The 25234-nt window shown below is 45.1% G+C and overlaps 1 protein-coding gene across 1 annotated transcript in view; it reads right to left on the bottom strand.

Annotated features, from left to right (window-relative positions):
• Nucleotides 1-22192, bottom strand: part of GFRA4 (GDNF family receptor alpha 4) — a 141968-nt gene extending 119776 nt beyond the window's left edge. The window contains 1 exon segment of the mRNA XM_087962685.1: nucleotides 22139-22192. Coding sequence (XP_087818811.1) covers nucleotides 22139-22178 — 40 coding nt within the window. The 5' untranslated portion in view covers nucleotides 22179-22192.
• Nucleotides 22193-25234: the final 3042 nt, after the last annotated feature.

Here is a 25234-nt window from a genome sequence, read left to right as displayed (position 1 = left end):
GTGTGGCTTCTTCTTCTTCTTCTTCTTCTTCTTCTTCTTCTTCTTCTTCTTCTTCATTTCTTCTTCATCTTCTTCTTCTTCTTGTTTCTTCTTCTTGTTGTTGTTTCTTCTTTCTTTTTTCTTTTTCTTCTTCTTTCTTCTTCTTCCTTCTCCCTTCTTTTTCTTCTTCTTGTTTCTTCTTTTTCTTCTTCTTCTTCCTTCTTCTTCTTCCTTCTTCTTTTTGTTGTTTCTTCTTTTCTTCTTCTTCCCTCTTCTTCTTCCTTCTTCTTTTCTTCTTCTTTTTTTTCTTCTTCTTCTTCTTCTTCTTCTTCTTCTTCTTCTTCTTCTTCTTCTTCTTCTTCTTCTTCTTCTTCTTCTTCTTCTTCATTTCTTCTTCATCATCATCTTCTTGTTTCTTCTCTTCTTCCTTCTTGTTGCTTCTTCTTGTTTCTCTTGTTTCTTCTTGTTTCTTCTTCTTCCTTCTTCTTCTTGTTTCTTCTTTTTGTTGTTTCTTCTTTTCTTCTTCTTCCCTCTTCTTCTTCCTTCTTCTTTTCTTCTTCTTTTCTCTTTTCTTCTTCTTTTCTTCTTCTTCTTCTTCTTCTTCTTCCTTCTTCTTTTCTTCTTCTTCCTTCTTGTTTCTTCTTCATCTTCTTGTTTCTTCTTCCTTCTTCTTCTTGTTGCTTCTTCTTCTTGTTTCTTCTTGTTTCTTCTTCTTTCTTCTTTATTTATTTATTTATTTATTTGATTTGATTTGTCAATTGCTTACAAGATAATAGGTACAAGTATATACATAGTTATGAATACATGAAATGGATACATATAAGAAAAATAAAAGAAACAATAGGACAGGGACGGTAGGCATGTTGGTGCGCTTATGCACGCCCCCTACAGACCTCTTAGGAAAGGAGTGAGGTCAATAGTAGACAGTCTAAGGTTAAAGTTTTTGGGGTTTGGGGAAGAAACTACAGAGTCAGGTAGAGGATTCCAGACATTGACCACTCTGTTGCTGAAGTCGTATTTCCTGCAATCAAGTTTGGTGTGGTTAACTTTGAGTTTGTATCTATTGTTTGCTCTTGTGTTGTTATGGTTGAAGCTGAAGTATTCATTGACAGGTAGGACATTGCAATGTATGATTTTATATACCATGCTTAAGTCAGACCGAAGACGGCGTAATTCAAGGTTTTCTAGGTCTAGAATTTCAAGTCTGGTGGCATAAGGTATTCTACAACGAGTAGAGGAGTGGAGAACTCTTCTTGTGAAATATTTCTGGACTTTCTCAACTGTGCCAATATTAGATACGTAATGTGGGTTCCAGACCGATGAGCTGTATTCAAGTATTGGTCTAGCAAATGTTTTGTATGCTCTAGTTAGTAGTGTGATATTACCAGAGAAAAAGCTACGTAGGATTAGGTTAACAACTCTTAATGCCTTTTTGGCTATGTAGTTGCAGTGGGCTCTAGCACTTAGGTCATTAGAGATGAGTACTCCAAGGTCCTTGACAGAGTTTGGATCATCAACAAGGTCTTGACTATTCAGCCTGTATTTTATATTCTGATTTTCTTTTTTTGTCAATATGTAGGACAGAGCATTTATTTGTTGAGATTTGAAGTTGCCATTTGTTTGACCATTCTGATACATAGTCGAGGTCTTTTTGTACGGTAGCAGTATTGTCTGTGGTATTGAACAGCTTTACATCATCAGCGAAGAGAACGCAGTTGCTCTTAATATGATCACAGAGGTCATTTCTGTAGAGTATGAAAAGAGTTGGTCCTAGAACACTGCCTTGGGGGACACCACTGTTGACAGGTACAGAATTTGATAGGACACTCCCAATTTTGACCATTTGTTGTCTGTTTGACAGGAATGCTTCTATCCAGTTATGCAGTTGTCCAGAGATACCGTAAGATTTTATTTTTAGGAGTAGTTTGTTGTGTACCACTGAATCAAAGGCTTTACAGAAGTCTATGTAGATTGCGTCTATTGCTTTGCCCTGGTCGAGTTGTGTCGTCCATATGTTTTTGCAATGTAAGAGTTGTAGATTACAGGATAGCTTTTTCCTGAAACCAAAATGTTTATTAGAGAGTAGGTTGTTTGTCTCTAAGTGGAGGATGATGGATTGGTTAATAATTGATTCCATGACTTTACAGGTGACGCAGTAAAAAAAAAGATTGGTCTGTAATTTTCAACGAGGCTGGAGTCTCCCTTTTTGAGGATGGGGATGACTGTGGCTTGTGACCATAGGTTAGGCAAGGAGCTGGTCCTGAAAGATTTTTCAAAGATTATGCTTAGAGGTTCGGTTATGGCAGTGGATAGCTTTTTTAAGAAGTAGGCACATATTCCATCCAGTCCAATAGATAGAGATGATTTTAGATTGCGTAGTGCTTTTTAAACAATGTCTTCTATAAAATCGATATGTATTAGATCATTGTAGTTTTCTATGGTTCGGCTAGGAAATACTGGGCATGATCCATTGCTGTTTACAAATACTGAGCCGAAGAATGTGTTAAAGATGTTGGCTTTAATGGTGTCGTCGTTGCAGTCTTTACCATTAGGTCCTATCAGGGGTGGGATGGACCTTGAGTCTTTTAGTTTGTTATTTACAAAATTGTAAAAAGCGCGGGTGCAATTGGTGCATAGAAGGTTTTCTTCTTGTTTAATGTGATAATTGGTGCATTCAGTCTTTACCTGGTGCATAAATTTTTGTATCGGCTTTTGAAATTGGCAAGGTGACCAGATTTGTTTTTCCGCCAGAGTGATCTCTTTTTGGATTGAAGCTTCCTTATTGTTTTGGGTAATTTGTTTTTTTCTGGTTTTGGGAGTTGTTAATGGTACATATAGTTTGATGACTCTTTTGACTTCAAGTAAAAATATGTTGTAATGGTCTTCTACAGTATTGCATCCAGAGAATAGAGATTGCCAATCAAGGGATGAGAGATCATTGTCTATAAGATCATAGTTGCCTTTTTTGAAGTTATAATTGGGAATTACGTCATTGTGATGATTTTTGTGTGGGCGTATGTTGAGACAAAAGTCAATCATATTGTGGTCACTGCTGGAAAAGGGTTTTTTAGTTTGTATTCCATAAATTGAATTCAAACTATTGCAGAAGATGAGATCGAGGCAGTTGTTTAGTCTAGTGTTGTTGGTTACTAGTTGTTCCAGTCCCAGATTTGTAACAGCATTGTAGAAGGTTGCGTGTATGGGTTCAGTTGTACATTCATTTAGGTTCCAGTCAGTATGAGGTAGATTGAAGTCACCAAGAAAGATAAAAGCATGTGGGCAGGATGTTGGAACAGCTGATCGTTGGGAGGGAGGAAAAAAAGAAATACCTTAAGGAGTGACTGGGTGGGGGAGAAGGCAGTCAGCGATGTTGGGGATGCACGCAATGTCATGCATGTGTGATAAGGACTGACTGGGCAAGGAATGGAGGAGCGGGTGGAGAGGGGCGGGGCCAGCCAGGGGCACGATTTGCCGGTTTTCCGAACTGCACCGAATCATAACAACCGGTTCTATAGAACCAGTACGAACCGGTAGAACCCCATCCCTGGAGAGCAGTCATCCAATGGGGCAAAGGCATGGAACAAACGTTTCGCTTAGCCGTGGAAATTTTGGGCTCAGCGATGGTCCTAAGTCGAGGACTACCTGTAGTTGCAAAGTGGGAAGAGATGGGCAAAAGATGGCTTCTCATTTTTCTTCTTTGGAAAACTTGAAAGGAAGTGGTCCTCCAGGTAAAACAATTCACTTAGTGATGGTTTGGAGTTACGACGGCACTGAAAAATGCGACTTAGGACCGTTCTTCACCCTTACAACCCGTTGCCACCTTCCCTGCAGCCCTGTGATCATAATTCAGATGCTTGGCCACTGATTCCTAATTACGATGGGAGTCACGCGATCTGCTTTTACAACCATCTGACAAGGGGGAAAGCCTGTTCCACTTAACAACCGTGTGACTCGTTTACAACTGCAGTGATTCACTTCATGGCTGGGGCGAGAAGAGTCATCAAGTGGGGCAAAGGCCCCAAACAGACGTTTCGCCTAGCCACGGAAATATTGGGCTCGGCAATGGTCGTAAGTCAAGAACGACTTGTCTTTAGAAGATGTCCTCACCACGTTTCCACTGTGAATGCAGAAAAAAATGGGTGGTGAAACCATCCTGTTGTGCAAGGCAGTGCAGTTGTTCAGTGAACAGTACTAGTCCTAGAGTTACGACTCACAAAAAGGTGGTCGTTAAGTGAGTCCGGCCTGATTTTTGGGGGGTCGCAGCTGTTGAGTCAGCTTGAGAAGCCTCTGAATTTTGATCACAAGACTGTGGGGATGCGGCAGCAGCCGTAAGTGTGAAACACGGTTCTCAGTCCCTTTTTTTTCAGTGCCGTTGTTAACTTCAAACGGTCACTAAACGGACAGTTGTAAGTTGAGAGGACCACCTGTAGGAACAATCCAAGGCAGGCAGGCTGAGTAATCCTGGGAGTTGAAGACCACTCCTCTTTGAGTGGTTGAGGTTGAGAACGGCCGATCCGGATTATATAAATCTTCTAAGCGCCTCGCTTAGTGGACTCTGGAAATCTCACTTTAATGTCCAGCTTCTCCATTTGCAACAATAAGGAAGTCAATGGAGGCATATGGTCGCTAGGGGTTTGGCCTGACAATAAAGCTGAATTTCCTATGCGTAAACTCCAACTGGCAGTTTTTTGCAACCCGATAAAGGCCTGGTTTATCCTCTGTGTGAGCAGTTTTAGTACAGATGTTAATGAGATAATCTACAATTTCGTCCGAAAATTTACACACCCAGCATCTGGCATTGTTGGAATTGCATTCAGTGTTGGCTTTGATGGGAATCAGTTGGCAGGGCTGATGGCTTTCTCAGCCATGGTATTCCTATCCCTCTCCTCCTCCTCCTCCTCCTCCTCCTCCTCCCTCTCATCTTCCTCCTCTTCTTCCTCCTCTATTATCTTTCCCCTCCTCCCATTCATGTCCTCCTCCTCCCCTCCTTCTCTTCCTCCTCTTCCTCCTCCCCTCCTCTCTTCCTCTTCCTCCTCCCATCTTCCTCCTCCTCCTCCTTTTCCTCCTCTCTTCCTCCAGCTCCCCCTGCCATTCATCTCCTCTCACCCTTCTCTTCCTCCTCCTCTTCCTCCTCCCATCCTCTTCTTCCTCCTCTCTTTCTCCTCCCCTCCTCCTCTTCCTCCTCTCCTCCTCCCATCCTTCTCCTCCTCTTCCTCCCAAACAACAGATGAAAACTAATCAAAGAGAGAACCACCCTAGAATTAAGGAGAAATTCCTTGCCAGTGAGAACAATTAACCAGTGGAACAGCTTGCCACCAGAAGTTGCGGGATGCTCCATCACTGGAGGTTTTTAAGAAGAGACTGGACAGCTCTAATTCATAAATTAGAGAAATTAAAATTTGATATAATTTGTCTACAAGAAGTACATATTAAAAAACAATATGAACAATTGTTGGTACAGCCAAAATTAGGGAAAATATTTACTTCCTTGACCCAATGTAAGAAAAGAGGAGTGGTTTTATATATTAAAGAGACCACCCCAGCAAAATTGATCTATACCGATGATGATGGAAGAATACTAATGGTGGAAATAATGGACAATAATACGAAAACACTCCTGATTGCAATTTATGCTCCAAATGACAAGCAAGAAGAATTCTACAAAAAATTACATATGAAAATAATTGAATTGGACTATGCTAATATAGTTATGATGGGAGATTTTAATGGAATTGTAGACAATAAATTGGACTATACAGCATAGAAAACAATAAACCAAAACAGAAAGACTCTCCCTAAATCTTTTTTTAAAATGGTAGATGAAATAAACTTAAAAGATACATGGAGAGAAAGAAATGCTAAAACTAAACAATACACCTTCTACTCAAATAGACACTTATCATGGTCCAGAATAGATATGATATGGATGTCAACAGAATTAATATCTAACATTCAAGAAATAAATATTGAAACAAGTACTTGGGCAGATCACAATCCAATGACAATTAAATGGAAAGGACAAAAAAGAAGATCTAGATGGACGTTAAATAATACTATTTTAAAGGAAAAAGACTTCACACAGTGGATGGAGAAAGAATTGGCTTTTTTCTTTAGAGAAAACAAAAAAGAAGATACATCAATTCAGAATGTATGGGATACAATGAAGGCATATGTTAGAGGCTTGATAATAGACTATACAAGGAAAAGGAATACTATGAAAAGATTAGCCTCTAAGGCCCTAGAGGATGAGCATAAAAGACTTGAAAAAGAGCTACAGAAAATGCCACAGAAAAAGGACATCAAGTTAAAAATGGATATAATTAAACACAAAATGGGTCAAATAGAAAAAGAAGAATTAGCACAGAAAATTAGAGGTGCTAAACAGAACTACTTTGAAGATGCAAACAAACCAGGTAGATGGTTAGCATACAAATTGAGAAAGGAGAAAGAATCAAGGAAAATATTGCAATTAATAGATGACCAAGGCCAAGTTTGCCATGGTAGCAAAGAGAAGAAGGAAATCATTCGAGACTTCTATGGGAAATTATATATGCAAGAGAATATTGATGAGGAAAGATTTAAGCAGTACTTACAGAATGCTAATTTACCTCAGATACCTAAAGAGACTGAAAAAATGTTAGAAAGCAATATAACGATGATGGAGTTAACTGAAGCACTCAAGAAGCAAAATAATGGAAAGGCACCAGGCCCAGATGGACTTCCGGCAGAATTTTATAAAACATTACAAGAATCGTTGAATCTTCCATGGCTAGAAGTTATGAATGAAGTTATGTTAAAGAAGAAGATACCTAAATCATGGTCAGAAGCCTATATTACACTTATTCCAAAAGAGGAGGCTGACCCATTACAAATTAAGAACTATAGACCCATTTCTCTACTAAATGCAGATTATAAAATCTTTGCTTCAATATTGGCAGAAAGACTTAAAAATATTTAAATAATTTTATCCATCCTGATCAAAATGGATTTCTACCAAAGAGACAAATTAAAGACAATATGAGAGTAATCTTGGACACCTTGGAATACTACGAGGCACATCCTGAAAAACAAATGGCTCTGATATTTCTAGATGCACAGAAGGCATTTGATAATGTAAATTGGCGATTCATGTTATTATTGTTGGAACAGATGGGTTTTGCTAGAAAATTTATCCAAGCAATAGAAGCTATATACTATAAGCAAACGGCAAAAGTAATGATAGAGGGAGAACTGACAGACTCTATTAATATAAGAAAAGGAACAAGACAAGGGTGCCCACTATCACCTTTGTTGTTTGTGTTAACTTTGGAAGTGTTAAACAGATATATTAGAGATGAAAAGAATATAAAAGGAATGAAAATCAAAAAGGAAGAATTTAAGCTGCAAGCATTTGCGGATGATCTGGTTTTCATCTTAGAAGACCCTTTAGAAACAGCATCAAAATTGATAGAAAAGATAGAGACATATGGAAAGGTGGCTGGTTTGAAAATAAATAAAGATAAGACAAAGATTTTGACAAAGAATATGCTATTAAGACAAAAGGAAGGACTGGCAGACCTATTGAAAATTCAAGTCACAAATAAGATCATGTACTTGGGGATATATTTGACAGCAAGATGTAGTACATTAAAAGAGAATAATTATATTAAACTTAAACAGCAGATAGCGCTAGATTTGGCGAAATGGGAAAACTTACAACTGTCACTAATAGGGAGAATTTCAACAATCAAGATGAATATATTACCCAGAATTTTATATTTGTTTCAAACAATTCCAATTAGGCTTGGAAAAGACTACTTTGAAGATTTAAATAAAATTGTGTTGAAATATATATGGCAAGGTAAGAAAGCAAGAATAAAGTTAAAACTTTTGCAAGATGCTAGAATTAGAGAAGGATTTGGTTTGCCTAATTGGGAGTTGTACTACTAAGCTACAAATCTGATGTGGGTTAAGGAATGGATAACACTAAGAAATGCTAGATTGTTGACATTAGAAGGACATGATTTGTTGTTGGGGTGGCATGCTTTTTTATGGTACAAAGGAACTAAAACACAGGGGTATTTTAGAAGACATTATATACGGGAGTCTATGTGGTTAAACTGGGAGAAGATTAAAAGACAATGTTATTTGAAATTCCAGTCTGGTTTTCGACTATTGAAGCATTTTCGTATCCTATAATATACAAAAAGGAACAAACAGTTAGATATGGTGAAATATTGAATGAAAAGGGTGAATTTAAATCTATGCAAAAACTAGAGGAACAAGGTATAAAGATGAATTGGTTTTCATATGCGCAAATACACTCAAGGTATGATAAAGATTCTAAAACAGAAGGTTTCTATGATAAACTGACTGACTTAGATAAGATTTTGACAGGTACTGATGAAAAGGTGATTAAAAAATTGTATGGATATTTATTAGAAATTAAACTAGAAGAACAAGTTAAAGAAACTATGATTGCTTGGGGGAAGAATTTTGGATATGGGATCGATGTAGAGAAATGGCAAAAATTGTGGTCTCAAAATTATAAAATGACAATGTCAACAGCATATAAAGAAAAGTGGTATAAGATGTTTTATGGGTGGCATTTCCCCCCAACAAGAATAGCAAGAATGTTCAAGACTAAATCCGAAAAATGTTGGAAAGGTCATCAGACACCCGGCTCATATTACCATATGTGGTGGACTTGTGCGGATGCTAAAAAATACTGGACTAAAATCCACATGTGGTTGGAAAAAATGACGAAAAAACATATAGACTTGAAACCAGAGATATTTTTATTGGGAATTTTACCTGAAATATATAGTAAAGACTTGAAATACCTGATTGTAAATGTATTAACAGCGGCTAGGATTGTATTTGCTAAAAACTGGAAAAATGAGAAAATACCATCACAGGAGAAAATCATTAAGAAAATATTGGAATGTGCTGAAATGAGTAGATTGACATTTGAAATTAGAGAACAAGAGGATAAACAATTTTATAAAATTTGGGATCTATTCTATCAATGGTTAGACAATAAAGTACAGTAATGAATTATGTAGACTTTTAGAAAATAATAAATATACAAAGATGTACTTCTTTCTTATTATATCTACAAAATGATTTTAGGATAGATTTGGGGTGGTAATATGAACTGTTATAAGATCTAAGTAAATTATGGTTATCTTGTAAAACATGAATGAATAAAAGTATAGTCAAATGATTGATTAATAATGATACTAAGGTATTTAATTTTTGATTGACAATATGAGATTATATGTAATGTAATTGTAATTGAAGACTACGAAATGGAAGCACAAAACAATTTGTAAACCAACCGGCACACTGTATGTACACCTATGGAAGATAGCTTGATGTTTTTATGTTTTGTTTGTTTATGGTTTTTTTTAAAAAACCCAATAAAATTTGGGAAAAAAAAGAAGAAGAGACTGGACAGCCCTTTGTCTAAAATGGTATAGGACCTCCTGCTTGAGCAGTGGAGTGGACTAGGGGACCTCTGAGGTCCCCTCCATCCCTGTCATTCTATTATCAATTAATCAGCGGAAGGCCTTCCCTTCAGAAATTGAGGGTGTTCCCACACTGGAGGTTTCCAACAGGAGACTGGATGGCCGTTTGTCTGAAATGGCATAGCGTCTCCTGCTTGAACAGGGGGTTAGACTAGATGACCTCCAAGGTCCCTTCCAACTCTGTTATTCGTTGATATGTGACATGAGCTGGAAAGTCATTCAAAAGCCCAAACATTGTGAAGTTTCTTCTGGGGGGAAGCGGGGGGGGGAGGGGCTTGAGAACATAAAACCTGGTGAGGGGGAGGGCCTGGATTATGGATGCCCCTCCCTCACCATCCTTCCGGCAGCAAGGAGGCCAAGAGAGGTCATTTTTAATCAGAGAGGCGCCCGGGCTAAAGAACCGGGCTTCTAAAGGAGCACCCACCACGCACCCGTCTTCGGAGGCAGGAGCAACCTCGGTGGTCCAGAACGAGGGCCTCCAGCGCAAGGGTGGGATTCAAAAATCCCGTTCACTGCCCGGTTGCTGGGTGAGCGTGGCAACGGTGGGCATGGTCTACTGGAACTTTCGGGAGGGCCGTTTTTCACTTTCCCCCAGAGTCCAGAGGCTTCCCTCAGGCCTCTGGGAAAGGGAAAATGGCCTCCCCCAGGCTCCCGAGGCCGGAAACAGGCCCATATCTGGATTTCCAGAAGGCCCGTTTTTCGGCCTCCCAGAGCCTTCGTGCAGACCCTGCATCCAAAACAGGCCTTGTGGACACTCTTGGGAGGGGAGTGGTGAACAGTCGGTTCAAATACTGGTTCGGCAAATCAGATACAAAATTAACAACCAGTTCGCTCAAACCGGTCCAAACCGGCTGAATCCCACCCCTGCCTCCATTGTATTGGTCCCAACCCACTGATGGAGGGGGTGCTTCTATGCCAGACAACCCCCTCCCCACTAGCTGCTCTCAATAAATCAAGGATAAAATGGAAGGGGGGGGGGTTTATAGCCCCTTTAGCGACCTTTAGCATCTCCCAGGGTTGTTGTTTTAAAAAGAAAGATGGACGGTACAGTTCCAGGCTGATTGTAGGTAACCAAGGGCTGCCTGGGGAGGCAGAAGTTATGATGGAGGAAAGAGGATTTTTTGGGTGGTCCGGTGGTGGGGCTGGGAGGGGTGATCGAAGGAGGTTGGGTGTGTGGGGAGCTCTTTCAGGAAGGAGAAGGGAAAACGATGGGAGAATTAAATAGTAATCATCATTTGATTTAGTGGGGAAGGCATCAGGCTGTAAACCAGGAGACGGTGAGTTATAGTCCTGCCTTACACATGAAAGCTGCCTGGGTCAACCAGTTGATGGTGAGTTCTAGTCTCAGGAATGAAAGGTGAATTCTAGCCATGGCTTAAACCTGAAAGGGGGCTCAGTGACTTTGGGCCAATCACCAGGCGACAGTGAGTTCTAGTCCTGCCTTAGTCATGAAAGCCATCTGGGTGACCTTGGGCCAATCACCAGGCAATCGTGAGTTCCAGTCCCACCTTAGTCATGAAAGTCACCTGGGTGATATAGGGCCAATCACCAGGAGTTTTAGTCCTGCCGTAGATATGAAAGCCAGCTGGGTGACTTTGGGCCAATCACCAGGAGGTGGTGAGTTCTAGTCCTGCGTTAGGTATGAAAGCCATCTGGGTGACTTTGGGCTAATCACCAGGTGATGGTGAGTTCTAGTCCTGCCTTAGGCACGAAAGAGGGCTGGCTGACTTTGGGCCAGTCCCCCTCTCTCTCTCTGCCCAACCTACCACAAAGGGTGGTTGTTTTAGGGAAAATAGGAGGAGGAAGACGCATTAGATCAGGGGTCCCCAAACTTGGGCACTTTAAGACTTGTGAACTTCAACTCCCAGAATTCTTCACCCAGCATGCTTTAAGATGGGTGGACTTCAACTCCCAGAAACCCCCAGCTAATAAGCTTTAAGATGCAATGGACTTTAACTCCCAGAATTCCTCAGCCAGCAAGCTTTGAGATGCATGGACTTCAAGTCCCAGAATCCCCCAGCCAGCATGTTTTAAAAGGTGTGGATTTCAACACCCCCCCCCCACAATTCCTCAACCAGGATGCTGGTTAGGGAATTCTGGGAGTTGAAGTCCACCCATCATAAAATCCCTGGCCTTGCTGGAAGTGATGGTAAATGGACCAATTTGTCCGATGGATCCAATCAGAGATCTACCAACGCTATGGTTTCAGCTCTGGCTTTTGTAACGTGGACCGAATGTCACAGCTGGGAGGAGGTGGGGGGGCCACTGTTTTGCCCAGCTGTTGGCTTCCTCTGGAGTTCACCAAAATGCCCATTTTCTTCCGGGCCCTCAATCACCCGATGTCTGTTAGGCGGCTGATAAGAGTGAAGAGCTGAAGTCAGAGGGAGGAACGGCTTTCGATCCCTTCCCATGGATGGGTGGGGGGAGGCAGGCACAGGGTAAGGGGTGGGAAGGGTTTCACCACCACCCCAATTTCAAGAATTAATTCCTGTCATTTGCAATCAATTGTTTTCCTGCCTGCTTTTGTCCCTCTCTTCCCTCTCCTTTCCTTCCTTCCTTCCTTTCCTTCCCTTCTTCCCTTCCCTCCGTCTCCCTTCTCCTTCTCCTTCCTTCCTTCCTTCCTTCCTTCCTTCCTTCCTTCCTTCCTTCCTTCCTTTTCTTTCCTTCCTTCCTTCCTCTCCCTCCCTCTATGTCTCTCTCCTCTCCTTCCCTCTCCTTCCTTCCTTCCTTCCTTCCTTCCTTCCTTCCTTCCTTCCTTCCTTCCCTTTCCTTTCCTTTCCTTTCCTTTCCTTCTTTCCCTTCTTCCCTCCCTCCCGCCATCTCCCTTCCTCTCTCTCCCCTCCCCTTTCTTTCGTTCCTTTCACCTTCCCACTTCCTCTGTCTCTCCCCTCAGCTTCCTTCTTTCCTTTCCTTTATTGCTTTCTTCCTCTGTTCTGTTCTGTTCTGTTCTGTTCTGCTCTGTCCTTCCTTCCTTCCTTCTTTCCTTCCTTCCTTCCTTCCTTCCTTCCTTCCTTCCTTCCTTCCTTCCTTCCTTCCTTCCTTCCCTGATTGGATTACACAGACTCCTTAAAGGAAGCATTATTTATTTATTTATTCATTTGCTCATTCCTTCGATTTGTACAGCTGCCCAGGTCCCTGGATTGAGACCGGCAGCTCTGCAAATGGAAGGAACAAGAGTCAATAAATAAAGAGAACGCTAGGCAGGAAATTCCATCCTCCTCCTCCTCCTCCTCCTCCTCCTCCTCCCTACGAGGACTCCTGCAGCCTATTCCCCCAAGCAGGCGTATATAATAAATCGAAGCTTAACGGAAGGCATGTCAGGATGATCTGCAGCCTTGATTGAATTGTCAAGGCAAAGCAGCCCCTCCGCCGAAGGGGGAGGAGGGGGACTAACAGGGTGGAGGAAGCTGCCCTGGAGTCTCTCTTGATGGCTGCAATCCAGCCAAAGGGAAGAGCTTTGATAAGGCCCTTTGCGCTCCTTTCATCCACAAATCATTTTCTCCATCTCCCAAGGGAAACAAACAGCCTTTTGCTGCTGCTTCTTCCCTTAGCCTTGTCCACAACTTAAGGTAAGACAGAAGGTAAACATGGAAAGGGGTCTGGGAGATCATCCGGCCCAGAAGTTGGGAACGATGGCCCTTTGGTGACCTCTGGACTTCAACTCCCAGAATTCCCGAGTCAACGTGGGGAACGATGGCCCTTTGATGACCTCTGGACTTCAACTCCCAGAATTCCTGAGCCAACATGGGAACGATGGCCCTTTGTGACCGGTGGACTTCAACTCCCAGAATTCCTGAGCCAACATGGGGAACGATGGCCCTTGTGACGGTGGACTTCAACTCCCAGAATTCCTGAGCCAACATGGGGAACGATGGCCCTTTGTGACCGGTGGACTTCATTTCCCAGAATTCCTGAGTCAACATGAGGAACGATGGACCTTTGATGACCTCTGGACTTCATTTCCCAGAATTCCTGAGCCAACATGGGGAACGATGGCCCTTTGTGACCGGTGGACTTCAACTCCCAGAATTCCCGAGCCAACATGGGGAACGATGGCCCTTTGTGACCGGTGGACTTCAACTCCCAGAATTCCCGAGCCAACATGGGGAACAATGGCCCTTTGTGACCGGTGGACTTCAACTCCCAGAATTCCCGAGCCAACATGGGGAACAATGGCCCTTTGTGACCGGTGGACTTCAACTCCCAGAATTCCCGAGCCAACATGGGGAACAATGGCCCTTTGTGACCGGTGGACTTCAACTCCCAGAATTCCCGAGCCAACATGGGGAACAATGGCCCTTTGTGACAGGTGGACTTCAACTCCCAGAATTCCTGAGTCAACATGGGGAACAATGGCCCTTTGTGACCGGTGGACTTCAACTCCCAGAATTCCTGAGCCAACATGGAGAACAATGGCCCTTTGTGATCAGTGGACTTCAACTCCCAGAATTCCTGAGCCAACATGGAGAACAATGGCCCTTTGTGATCAGTGGACTTCAACTCCCAGAATTCCTGAGCCAACATGGGGAACAATGGCCCTTTGTGACCGGTGGACTTCATTTCCCAGAATTCCTGAGCCAACATGGGGAACAATGGCCCTTTGGCAAATTGTGGACTTCAAAAAAATGGGGAAAAATTCACTTAACAAATGTCTCACTTAGCAACAGAAAGGTTGGGCTCAATTGTGGTCATTAAGTCAAAGACTATGTGTATATACAAATAACAACAAAACATTAGCTACCAAGAGTCATCTTGTAGGGTAGATGGGAGGCATGATAGACATGTAGGTAGGTACATAGATACATAGGTAGGTACGTAGGGATAATAGATGACACACAGAGAGAGAAACGTAAGTAGGTAGGTAGAGATAATGATAGATAGGTAGATATAGGCAGATATATAGAGAGAGGAAAAAAGTCAAAGACACACATACATAGGTAGATGGATGGATGGATGGATGGGTGGATAGATAGGTAGGTAGGTAGGTAGGTAGGTAGGTGGATGGATAGATAGATATATGATAGATAGATAAATAGATGGATGGATAGATAGATAGATGGATAGATAGATAAATAGATAAATAGATGGATGGATGGATAGATAGATGATAGATAAATAGATGGATGGATGGATAGATAGATAGATAGATAGATAGATAGATAGATGGATGGATGGATAGATGATAGATGATAGATGATATATGATAGATAGATAAATAGATGGATGGATAGATAGATAGATAGATGGATAGATAGATAGATAGATGGATAGATAGATAGATGATAGATAGATAAATAGATAAATAGATGGATGGATGGATAGATAGATGATAGATAAATAGATCGATGGATGGATAGATAGATAGATAGATAGATAGATAGATAGATGGATGGATGGATAGATGATAGATGATAGATGATAGATAGATAAATAGATGGATGGATGGATAGGTAAATAGATAGATAGATGGATGGATGGATGGATGGATGGGTGGGTGGGTGGATATAGCATTTAGATTTATATACCGCTTCACAGTGCTTTACAACCCACTCTGAGTGTTTTACAGAGTCAGCCTATGACCCCCAACCATCTGGGCCCTCATTTTACTGACCTCGGAAGGACGGAAGGCTGAATCAACTTGAGTCAGTCAGGATCAAATTGCAGGCAGTGGGCAGAGTTAGCCTGCAATATTACATTCTAGCCACTACTACGCCAGCAGTGGAGATAGATGGATGGATGGATGGATGGATGGATGGATGGATGGATGGATGGATGGATGGATGGAGATAGATGAATAGGGATAGATAGATAGATAGATAGATAGATAGATAGATAGATAGATAGACAGATAGATAAACACCCAAAGTTTCTCCTGACCCTTTGCTGAGCACGGGCTCTGCAAACCGCGATGGTTTGCTTTTACCATGGCTTCTGAAACAAACCACAGTCTTCAGCGTTGCGCTGCCATTGGTCACGTTTTACCAACCATGAAATCTGGCTACCTAATGCTCTTAAAAACCTCCATAAACCCTCAGTTCAGCTTAGAGGATTCTGTAAGACCTTGTTTGCAGCCAAACCGTTCTAAACGGCGCCCTTGAGCTCTGCTGCTATAGAGTAATTTCTTTTGCAGACTTCCCAACCGGGTGAAATCTCAGTTTAAGTGCAGCTGTTTGGATCTGCCGGGACTCATCACAGGTTTAAGAGCTCCTGAAGGAGCAATTGGAACATCTCTGGTGCCATCCGTTGGCGACATTCTGCATCACAACACCGACAAATCGCAACCCTGAAACCTCTCCCCATGTTTCTAATCTTCTCCTAATGCTTTTAAATCTGTGTAGGTTACTCTCAAAACCTATGCTGACTACTTTCTTGAATTATAGAATGTGATTTTAAGATGCATGGACTTCCAGCTCCCAGAATTCCCCAGCCAGCATGCTTTAAGATGCATGGACTTCACTCCCAGAATTCCCCAGCCAATATTACTTTAAGATGCATGGACTTCAACTCCCAGAATTCCCCAGCCAGCATGCTTTAAGATGCATGGACTTCAACTCCCAGAATCCCCTAGCTAGCATGCTTTAAGATGGGTGGACTTCAACTCCCAGAATTCCCCAGCCAGCATGCTTTAAGATGTATGGACTTCAACTCCCAGAATTCCCCAGCCAGCATGCTTTAAGATGGGTGGACTTCAACTCCCAGAATTCCCCAGCCAGCATGCTTTAAGATGCATGGACTTTAATTCCCAGAATTCACCAGCCAGTATTACTTTAAGATGTATGGACTTCAACTCCCAGAATTCCCCAGCCAGCATTGCTTTAAGATGCATGGACTTTAATTCCCAGAATTCACCAGCCAGTATTACTTTACGATGTATGGACTTCAACTCCCAGAATTCCCCAGCCAGCATTGCTTTAAGATGCATGGACTTCAACTCCCAGAATCCCCTAGCTAGCATGCTTTAAGATGGGTGGATTTCCACTCCCAGAATTCACCAGCCAGCATTACTTTAAGATGTATGGACTTCAACTCCCAGAATTCCCCAGCCAGCATTACTTTAAGATGCATGGACTTCAACTCCCAGAATCCCTTAGCTAGCATGCTTTAAGATGGGTGGACTTCAACTCCCAGAATTCCCCAGCCAGGATGCTTTAAGATGTGCAGATTTCAACTCCCAGAATTCCTCAGCCAGGATACTGGTTGTGCAATTCGGGGAGTTGAAATACACCCATCTTAAAGCCACTCAAATTGAGCGAAACCGATACAGAATTTTTAAAAATATATATTTCCTAGCTGATTTTGAACCCTAAATGGCATTAGATTTGATTGAGGCTTAGATTGCTGGCAACCAGGAGATTCCTGAATCTAAGTGAAATTTCGATCAGGGGAAGAAGCTTGATTTAATGGAAGCAATTTCTGTATTGTCATCATCATCATTACACACACAACATCAACACAAAATGTCCTACGAAACAGATGGTTGAGAAGGATGGACCAACGCTTCCCTTTCTTTAGTAGTTCCTAAAATCCAATTTTCCCCATATCAGCAAACCGGCTTCCATCTTATTGCCCAGAAAGCTATGTGAATACATCCCTAATGTTCATCTGGACAAGAAGTAGATGTTATTCTCTTGGGGAATATTCGGTTATTTGATCCTTTGAAGACAAATGTTGGTAGAAACAGGAAGAGATAGTGGTAATATTACAGATTGTCTTTGCAAAAAAAAAAAGAAAAGAAAATTGAATTTTGCACGCTGTTTTGTGGTCACCTCTGGAAGGAAATCCTCCAAGCCACAAGATGTTAAAAATGCAGGTGTATAATTCTTCTGGACACAGATGGCATTCTGGGTGCTGAACCCAAGTCCAGAGGTAGGTTTTAGGGATGGTCAGTAGCTAAGCAAGGAATGAAATCCAGAAGAGAGGCAGGACGTCAAACCTGGAATGAAACAGAAACTTCCTAACAGTGAGAACAATTAACACCTTGGCACCAGAAGTTGTTGGGTGCTCCAACACTGGAAGTTTTCAAGAAGAGACGAGACATCCATTTGTCTGAAATGGTAGAGGGCCTCCTGCTTGAGCAGGGGGCTGGACTAAAAGACCTTTTGAGGTCCCTTCCAGCTCTCTGCTGATTAAACATTCAGCAGTTCCTTGCCTTCTCTAGAAGAGGCTGTATTAATTCCACAAAAACTGTCCATTTCATACACCAGATTTTATAGACACAATCCATTCCCATCAGAATAACAGAAGAGAAGAAGAAGAGAATAACAAAGTTGAAAGGGACCTTGGAGGTCTTCTAGTCCAACCCACTGCCCAGGGAGTCTGTTGTGGTTCACCGGCAGCAGGGGCAGATAGCTGAGGTCTTGGAGAGCGAGGACTCAGATGAGGGGCCTGCGTGGGATGCAGGGTTGGGGCCAGGACCATCAGGGAGTGGAATGCGGCCTTTGGAGCTTGTGGAGGCTGGCAGCAGTGAGGAAGAGGCCCCTGAGGAGCCTGTGCCCAGTGCACATGCGTGCAGGGCTGCTCGAAGGAAAGAGCAGCTGCAGCAGCACTAGCAACTCGGGAGTAAGGCTGCAAGGTGATGGCCCCTCCCCTAAGGGATAAAAGCCAGCCCTCAGAGGTGGGATTCTTTGCAGGAAGCAAGGAAGTTCTTGCACTTCAAGCCTTGTGGAAGTTCAGACTATCTTGGTTTGTGTTTGGAGACTCTTTGTGTTTGGAATATTTCTTAGTAACTTTATCTAGTGTTCTTGGCAGCCTTGCACCACCTTGGCAAGGCTCGTTCTTATCAGAGACGATTCGTTTTAATATAGCCTTTTAACCGTGAATGAACGGAATTTGCAGAGAAGCATTACAAAGTTTTGCTTTTATCTCTGTTTGATGTTTGTTTCCTTGGAACAAGGTTTGGGTCAGAACAGCAGGAAACCCCATCCCATTTTAGACAAATAGTTGTCTCTTCTTGAAAGCCTCCAGTGATGGAGCACCCACAACTTCTAGTGGCAAGCTGTTCCACCGGTTAATAGTCCTCACTGTTAGGAAGTTTCTCCTAAGTTCCAAGTTGCTTCTCTCCTGGGTTAATTTCCAGCCATTGTTTCTTATCTTGCCTTCTGGGGCTAGTTTGTAGAATAGGTGGACCCTCCTTCTCTTGCCTGGACTTGGTTGACGAGCCAAGGCCAGGAAATTCCTAGGGGAGGCAAATGCTGTCAAGGGGGTTGGACTAGATGGCCTCCAAGGAAGCCAAGGAAGAGTTTGCCTGCTTGGAAGCCTGAACAGAATTGGCTCAGGAGGTGAGGGGTTGCTCCCAGTTTGGACACTGGGTGTTGGGGGGTTGGGTATCCCCAATACCCCGATCCTAACAGGCTGGCGAACCTTTTAGGATCATGTTTAGGATTGCTCCAAATTTGGGCAATCGTTGTCCTCGACTTGCAACTGTTCATTTTCGCGGCTGTTCGAAGTGCCCTTCGAACGGCCTGGAGAAGAGTGGCTTATGACCGTGTTTCACACTTATGACCATGGCCACATCCCCACAGTCACGTGATCCACATTCAGATGCCTGGCAAATGATTCATATTTACGACCGGCGCAGCGTCCCGGGGGTGTCACGTGATTTTTTTATTTTTTTTTTGCAATCTTCCGGCATGCAAAGTCCAGATTCGTTGAACAGCCGTCTGACAAACTTCACAACTATGGCGGCGAAAGAAGTCGTAACATGGGGCAAAACTCCCTTAATTGTTTCGCTTAGTGACCATTGGTGGTCATCACTCAAGGACTAGCTGCAGTACCTGAGCTGTATTTTTTTAAATTTTATTGTTATTTTTTTTCCCAGCCTTTCCCACTCCCGATGCCATCAAACCCCCTTTTTATACTGAATTAAACGCAGGCATGGATTCGCTTTCGGATCCATTGTACTTATGGATCTTACTGCTCTTCTCATTTTAGCCTTTTTCTCCCAGCCCCAGGATTGCTTTTAATGGGCCAGACTACATTTCCCATCCTCCTCACCCAAGGGAAACTCTAGTGCAAAGTGTGTTTGTGTGTGTGTGTGTGTGTGTTTGTGTGTGTGCGTGTTTGTGATGGTTGGACTGGGGAAAGCCCGAGTTCGAATCTCAACTCTATCCCACAATCTCCCAATGATTGGATTAAAAAAACATTGACTTATAGCCCAATAGATCCCCGCAGCTTAACAGATGCTCTTTTATTTCTCTGGGTGCAACCCACATTCTGTGACCATCCCAGGTCCCATTATCCACTGCCTTTCTTTCAGCTTGGTTACTGCTCCCGAATCGGAAAGGCCACATCTCAGCAACCCTCCCAGGTCCCATCATCCACTGCCTGCACTCCAGCTGTTACTGGTCTAGAATTAGGCCAAATTTCAGCAACCATTCCAGGCTCCCAGGTCCCATCATCCACTTCCTTCATTCCACCTCTGTCACTGATTCTGAATGAGAAGGGCCACATTTCAGCGACCCTCCCAGATCCCATCATCCACTGCCTTCATTCCGAAGGTATTACTGGTTCTGAATCAGAGAGGCCATAATTCCAGTGACCCTCCCAGATCCCATCATCCACTACCTTCATTCCGAAGGTATTACTGGTTCTGAATCAAAGAGGCCATAATTCCAGTGACCCTCCCAAATCCCATCATCCACTACCTTCATTCCGAAGGTATTACTGGTTCTGAATCGGAGAGGCCATATCCCAGTGACCCTCCCAAATCCCATCATCCACTGCCTTCATTCCGAAGGTATTACTGGTTCTGAATCAGACAGGCCATATTCCAGCGACCATCCCAGATCTCATCATCCACTGCCTTCATTCCAGCTTTGTTACTGGTCCTGAATAGGAGAGGCCACATTTCAGTGGCCATCCCAGGCTCCCAGATCCCATCACCCACTGCCTTCATTCCGAAGGTATTACTGGTTCTGAATCGGAGAGGCCATATCACAGTGACCCTCCCAAATCCCATCATCCACTGCCTTCATTCCACCTGGCCACAATGGGCCGGTCAGCTCCCACACAAATAACCCCACTGAGAAACCTTGGAAAAAAAAAAACAACCGGACAATTTACACAAATAATCTGGATATTTCTTGAAACTCACCCATTCCCACGGAGATTTCACCACCACGTAGTAGAAGCCTGCCCTTCCAGACTCCTCTTAAACCTCTTAGTAAAAACTCTGCTTGCTAAGGCCCACTTTAATTCCCCTTGCTTTCACGCACAAGTCATTTTTCCCCCTTACACAACCTTGGTGTCACACCTGCCCACCTATTGAAAAACCTGCTCACGGTGGCCAGGAATGGCTTTCCCACTCGGCCACCTGCTCCCTTCTTCTCTTCCCTTCTCCCTCTCCAATTGCTCTTCTTGGCAAGTGTGAGTAACCCACAAAAGCAGAGGAGAAAGAAAAAAAAACCCGGACAACATCTAGACAAAATTCAATGCATGCAGTTTTCTAACATCTTAATTTTATTTCTCCCCCAAGAAGAAGAGACAGACCGATTGCTCATTTCAAAGCATGCCCCCTCCAGAAACCCCACAGCAAACCTGGCGTTTCAGCCTTTGCGCTTATTTGTGTTTTGGGGAAGGAAATTCACCCAAAAAGACAACCAGGGCGGGGGCGGGAGTTTCCCTAGCAAATCCGAATTAAACTTGTCTGACACACAACTCCGCAAGAATCGAGGCTCCGAAACGGGCTAAGTTGGCAAAAAGCGGGGAGATTTACCTTAAATTTAAACAACAACAAAAAAAGAATTAATTTTTTTTTAAAAAAATGAAATAAAAGCCATTACAAATTAAAAACCCGAATTCACAAAAGACAGCACCGCGAGCGAACAAAGAAGGGGCAATTACTAAGCGCTGCGTTTTCCACCCGAAGGGGCTTTTAAAGGATCTGGGTTTTTAAAACGCTGAAGGGATCCCGGCTCCAATTCGAAAAGGCACGCAATAGGCACACGCGCGCGCACACACACACACACACACGTGTATACACACGCACACAACCCAGCGCTCGGCTTAAGAGAGCTCCCACCCCCCCACCCCCCGCCCCCTAATCCTGTGCCACTATAAATCTGTTCAGCTGGCTGGAAAGACAACCCAGCCTGCGTCCTTAGTGGATCGCTTCCAGATCGACTTTCCCACCCGCTTCCTCCCAAACCGCGGGGATCTGGCTTCCTCGGGGGCACCCAAAGGTTAGGTGGAGGGGTTCAGGATCCGGGGCGCCTTCTGACAAGCGCTTGACCCCAATTAACCTAGGGCGGGGGAGGAGGGGAGGGAGAGGGGAGGAGAGAGAGAGAGAGAGAGAGAATCCGTGCAGCTTCACGCGCTCCCTGAAAACGTCGGGAAAGAAGAACCCTGCCTTATTATACACGGGTCCTCCAGGCAGACCCAGAAGCCGCAGCAGCGTGGCCTCTGCCAATTTCCAACCAGCACCCCCGTGCCACGACCCTCCTGCCAAAACGCCACCTGACCCAGCCGTTCCCACCTGGCCGTCCTCCCCCTCAAACTTCGCCGCTTGCCCAGGTTGGCTGGAGAGTCCTAGAGGCGGCGTCGCCCACCCCCCCAAAATGGTTTTTTTTGGGGGGGTGTCTCTGGGGAAGGGAAAGGCTGGGGGTGGGGGAAGCGGCGCGGTCGATGCCCAGCCCCGGCTGCCCATCACTCACCTGTCAGGATCAGGGTGAAAAGATACACGACCCTCGTCATTCTGCTGCTCCTCCTGGGCCTTCTTCCTCTTGCCAAAAAATAAAGGGGGAGGAAGGGGGAGAGGCTGGCAAAGGATCCGCTCCGGAGCGCTGCGCCTCCTCCTCCTCCTCCTTTCAGTCCCAGGTGAGAAGAGGCCCCCGCGGCCGGTGCTGCTGCACGGGAGCCCAGCTTGGTCCTTCGGATGGGGAAGCATCGCTGCCGGCTTCGGCCCCTGCAAGAACCGGCCAGGTGTGCTGGGAAAGGGGGAAGGTACCCACCGAGGGCTGGTCCTCCTCGCTCCTTCTTGCCTGGCTCGCGGGAGAAACTTGCCGCCGAAGTGCGCTGGGTGGGTGGGTGGGTGGGTGGGGAGCCCCCTGGCCCCCTGGGCAAGGGGAGCGGAGGGGGTCAGGCTTCCCCAGAACCCCGGGGTGGAAGCAAGAACCAAAGCCGGACTTGGAGTAGGTGGGTGGATGCGGGGAGCTTTGCTTGCTCGCTCGCCCGCTTGCTTGCTTTCCTCGCCGGTCAGTCCTTGCTATGAGGGTCCGCAGGCGCGTCTCCCTGCGCTCGCTCGCTCGCTCGCCTGGGCAAGGGAGGGAGGGGAGGGGAGGGAGGGAAGGGCTGGAGCGGCTCTTAAAGGAACAGGCGCAGCCCCCGCCGGTGGATGCAGCCTCCTCCTCCTCCTCTTCCTCCTCCTCCACCACTTAGGGGAGGGTGGCCGGAGGCTTTCCCCCGAGCCAAGAAAGCGGCCAGGCTGGGGAGGAAGGAAGGAAGGGGGAGGTGGTGTGGTGTGTGTGGGGGGATGGGCGCTTGGCGTCTCTTTGGGTTCGACCCCCGCACCCGAGCAGATTCTCTCGAGGGGGCCCCACGAGGGAAAGGACGCCACTCCGCCCCCTCACCGCCCCAGCCCGCCCAGCCCCAATTCGTAGCCCGAGGCGGCTGCCAAACTTAGCAGTCGCTCGCCCCCCCCCTCCACACCCCACGACTCGCAAAAGAAATGCGGAAATCTGCCGGATCCACTCACTCTCTCTCTTCCCTTCCCTTCCCTTCCCTTCGGGCGGGGAGGGGCGGGGCGGGGGACCCCAAATCCTGCTGCAAACAAACAAACAAACAAATAAATAAATAATAAATAAGCAAGCAAATAAGCAAGTAAATAAACAAACAAATAAATAAAGAAATGAATGAATGAATGAATGAATGAATGCGTGCGTGCATGCATACATACATACATACATACACACACACACACACACACACAGAGATACGTACATGTTAAATATATTGCAGGCTGGGGTTTTTGTGAAATAGGCTGTAAGTCCTGGTTTAGCTGGATGATGGTTTACAGAGAGCAAACCAGAGCAGGTTGTTCTATAGACCAGGGGTCTCCAACCTTGGCAACTTTAAGCCTGGCGGACTTCAACTCCCAGAATTCCCCAGCCATCTGGCTGGGGAATTCTGGGAGTTGAAGTCCGCCAGGCTTAAAGTTGCCAAGGTTGGAGACCCCTGCTTATAGACAGTCAGGACCAGAAGCTAACCGTGTTCGCTGCCTTTGACCCGCAAACTAGATTGATCCCTTGGGAGTTAGGAAGCTGGTTTGAGATCGCTCCAAAAACCTTGTGCGGGATTCGGGACCAGACTCCGAATAGATCTACCTGGAAGGGACCTTAACCAGAAAGACCCTCGACCACGAAATGGCCACGCAATCTCTTCTTGAAAACCTCCAGGGATGAAGCACCCACAACTTCTGGTGGCAAGGAGTTCCCCAGTGGGGTGGAAAAGGCTTTCTCTAGTGAAAAGAAGGATTAGGGGGGACATGAGAGCATCTTCCAATATTTAAGGGGCTGCCCCAAAGAAGAGGCAGTCAAGCTATTCTCCAAAGCCCCCCGAAAGGCAGGACAAGAAGCAACGGATGGAAACTAAACAAGGAGAGAAACAACCTGAAACTAAGGAGAACCTTCTCAACAGGGAGGACTATTAGCCAGTGGAACAGCCTGCCACCAGAAGTCGTGGGTGCTTCATCACTGGAGGTTTAGCACAGGGTCTGCTGCTTGCTCAGGGGGGTTGGACTATAAGACCTCCAAGATCCCTCCCAACTCCTGCACCTGGGGTTAGGACAAGAAGCAACGGGGTGGGAAAACTAACCGAGGAGAGAAGCCACCTAGAACTAAGGAGAAATTGACTGACCATGATAACAATTAACCCGTGGAACTGCTTGCCACCGGAAGTTGTGGCTGCTCCCATCACCGGAGCATTTTAAGAAGAGGCCGGACAGCCAGTTGTCTGGAATGATACAGGGTCTCCTGCCTGAGCAGGGGGCTGGACTAGAAGACCTCTAAGGTCCCTTCCAAGTCTATTCCAGTTAAATGATTATGAAGAAGCATAAACGAAAGCAGCCTTCCAATATTTGAAGGGCTGCCCCAGAAGAAGAGGGGGTCAAATTATTCTCCAAAGCCCCAGAAGGCAGGACAAGAAGATGGAAACTCATCAAGGAGAGAAGCAACCTGGGGATTAAGGTGAAATTTCCCAATAGTGAGGTTAATTAACCAGTGGGACTGCTTGCCACCAGAAGTTGTGAATGCTCCAACACTGGAGGTTTTGAAGAAGAGATTTGGACAGCCACTTGTCTGGAAGGATACATGGCCGTGTGGGCGAACCTATGGCATGCATGCCAGAAGTGGGACGCAGAGCCACTTCTGCCAGCACGCAAGAGCTCGCCCGGAAGAGGCCCACTGAGCATGTGTGTGCGCGCCGCCCCTGCTTAACAGCTGATTGTCGGGTACCTGGCGTGCATGCGTGGGGGGGGCGTGGGAGATGTGCGTGCATGCTCAGAGATGCACAGCGCACGGGGGTCATGCATGCACAGATGCATGGCGCATGGGGGATCATGCGCACATGCACAGAGATGTGCAGTGTGCAAGGGGGGTGATTGCATGCGCGATGCATGCGTGTGCGGTGGGAGAAATCATGTGCGTAGGCGCAGGGATGTGTGGCGCATGGGGGGGGTTGCACACACCCGCCCAGGGGACGTGGGGGGGGCCCCCCCAGCACGCATTGCTTTCTGGGCGCGCAATTATCGGCAC

Source organism: Notechis scutatus, chromosome 4 (assembly GCF_049901735.1).
Source record: "Notechis scutatus isolate UNSWTSFEM ecotype Mainland chromosome 4, rNotScu1.2, whole genome shotgun sequence".
Taxonomy (NCBI): domain Eukaryota; kingdom Metazoa; phylum Chordata; class Lepidosauria; order Squamata; family Elapidae; genus Notechis; species Notechis scutatus.
The sequence above is the reverse complement of the archived record's forward strand: the minus strand, read 5'-3'. Positions and strand labels throughout refer to the sequence as shown.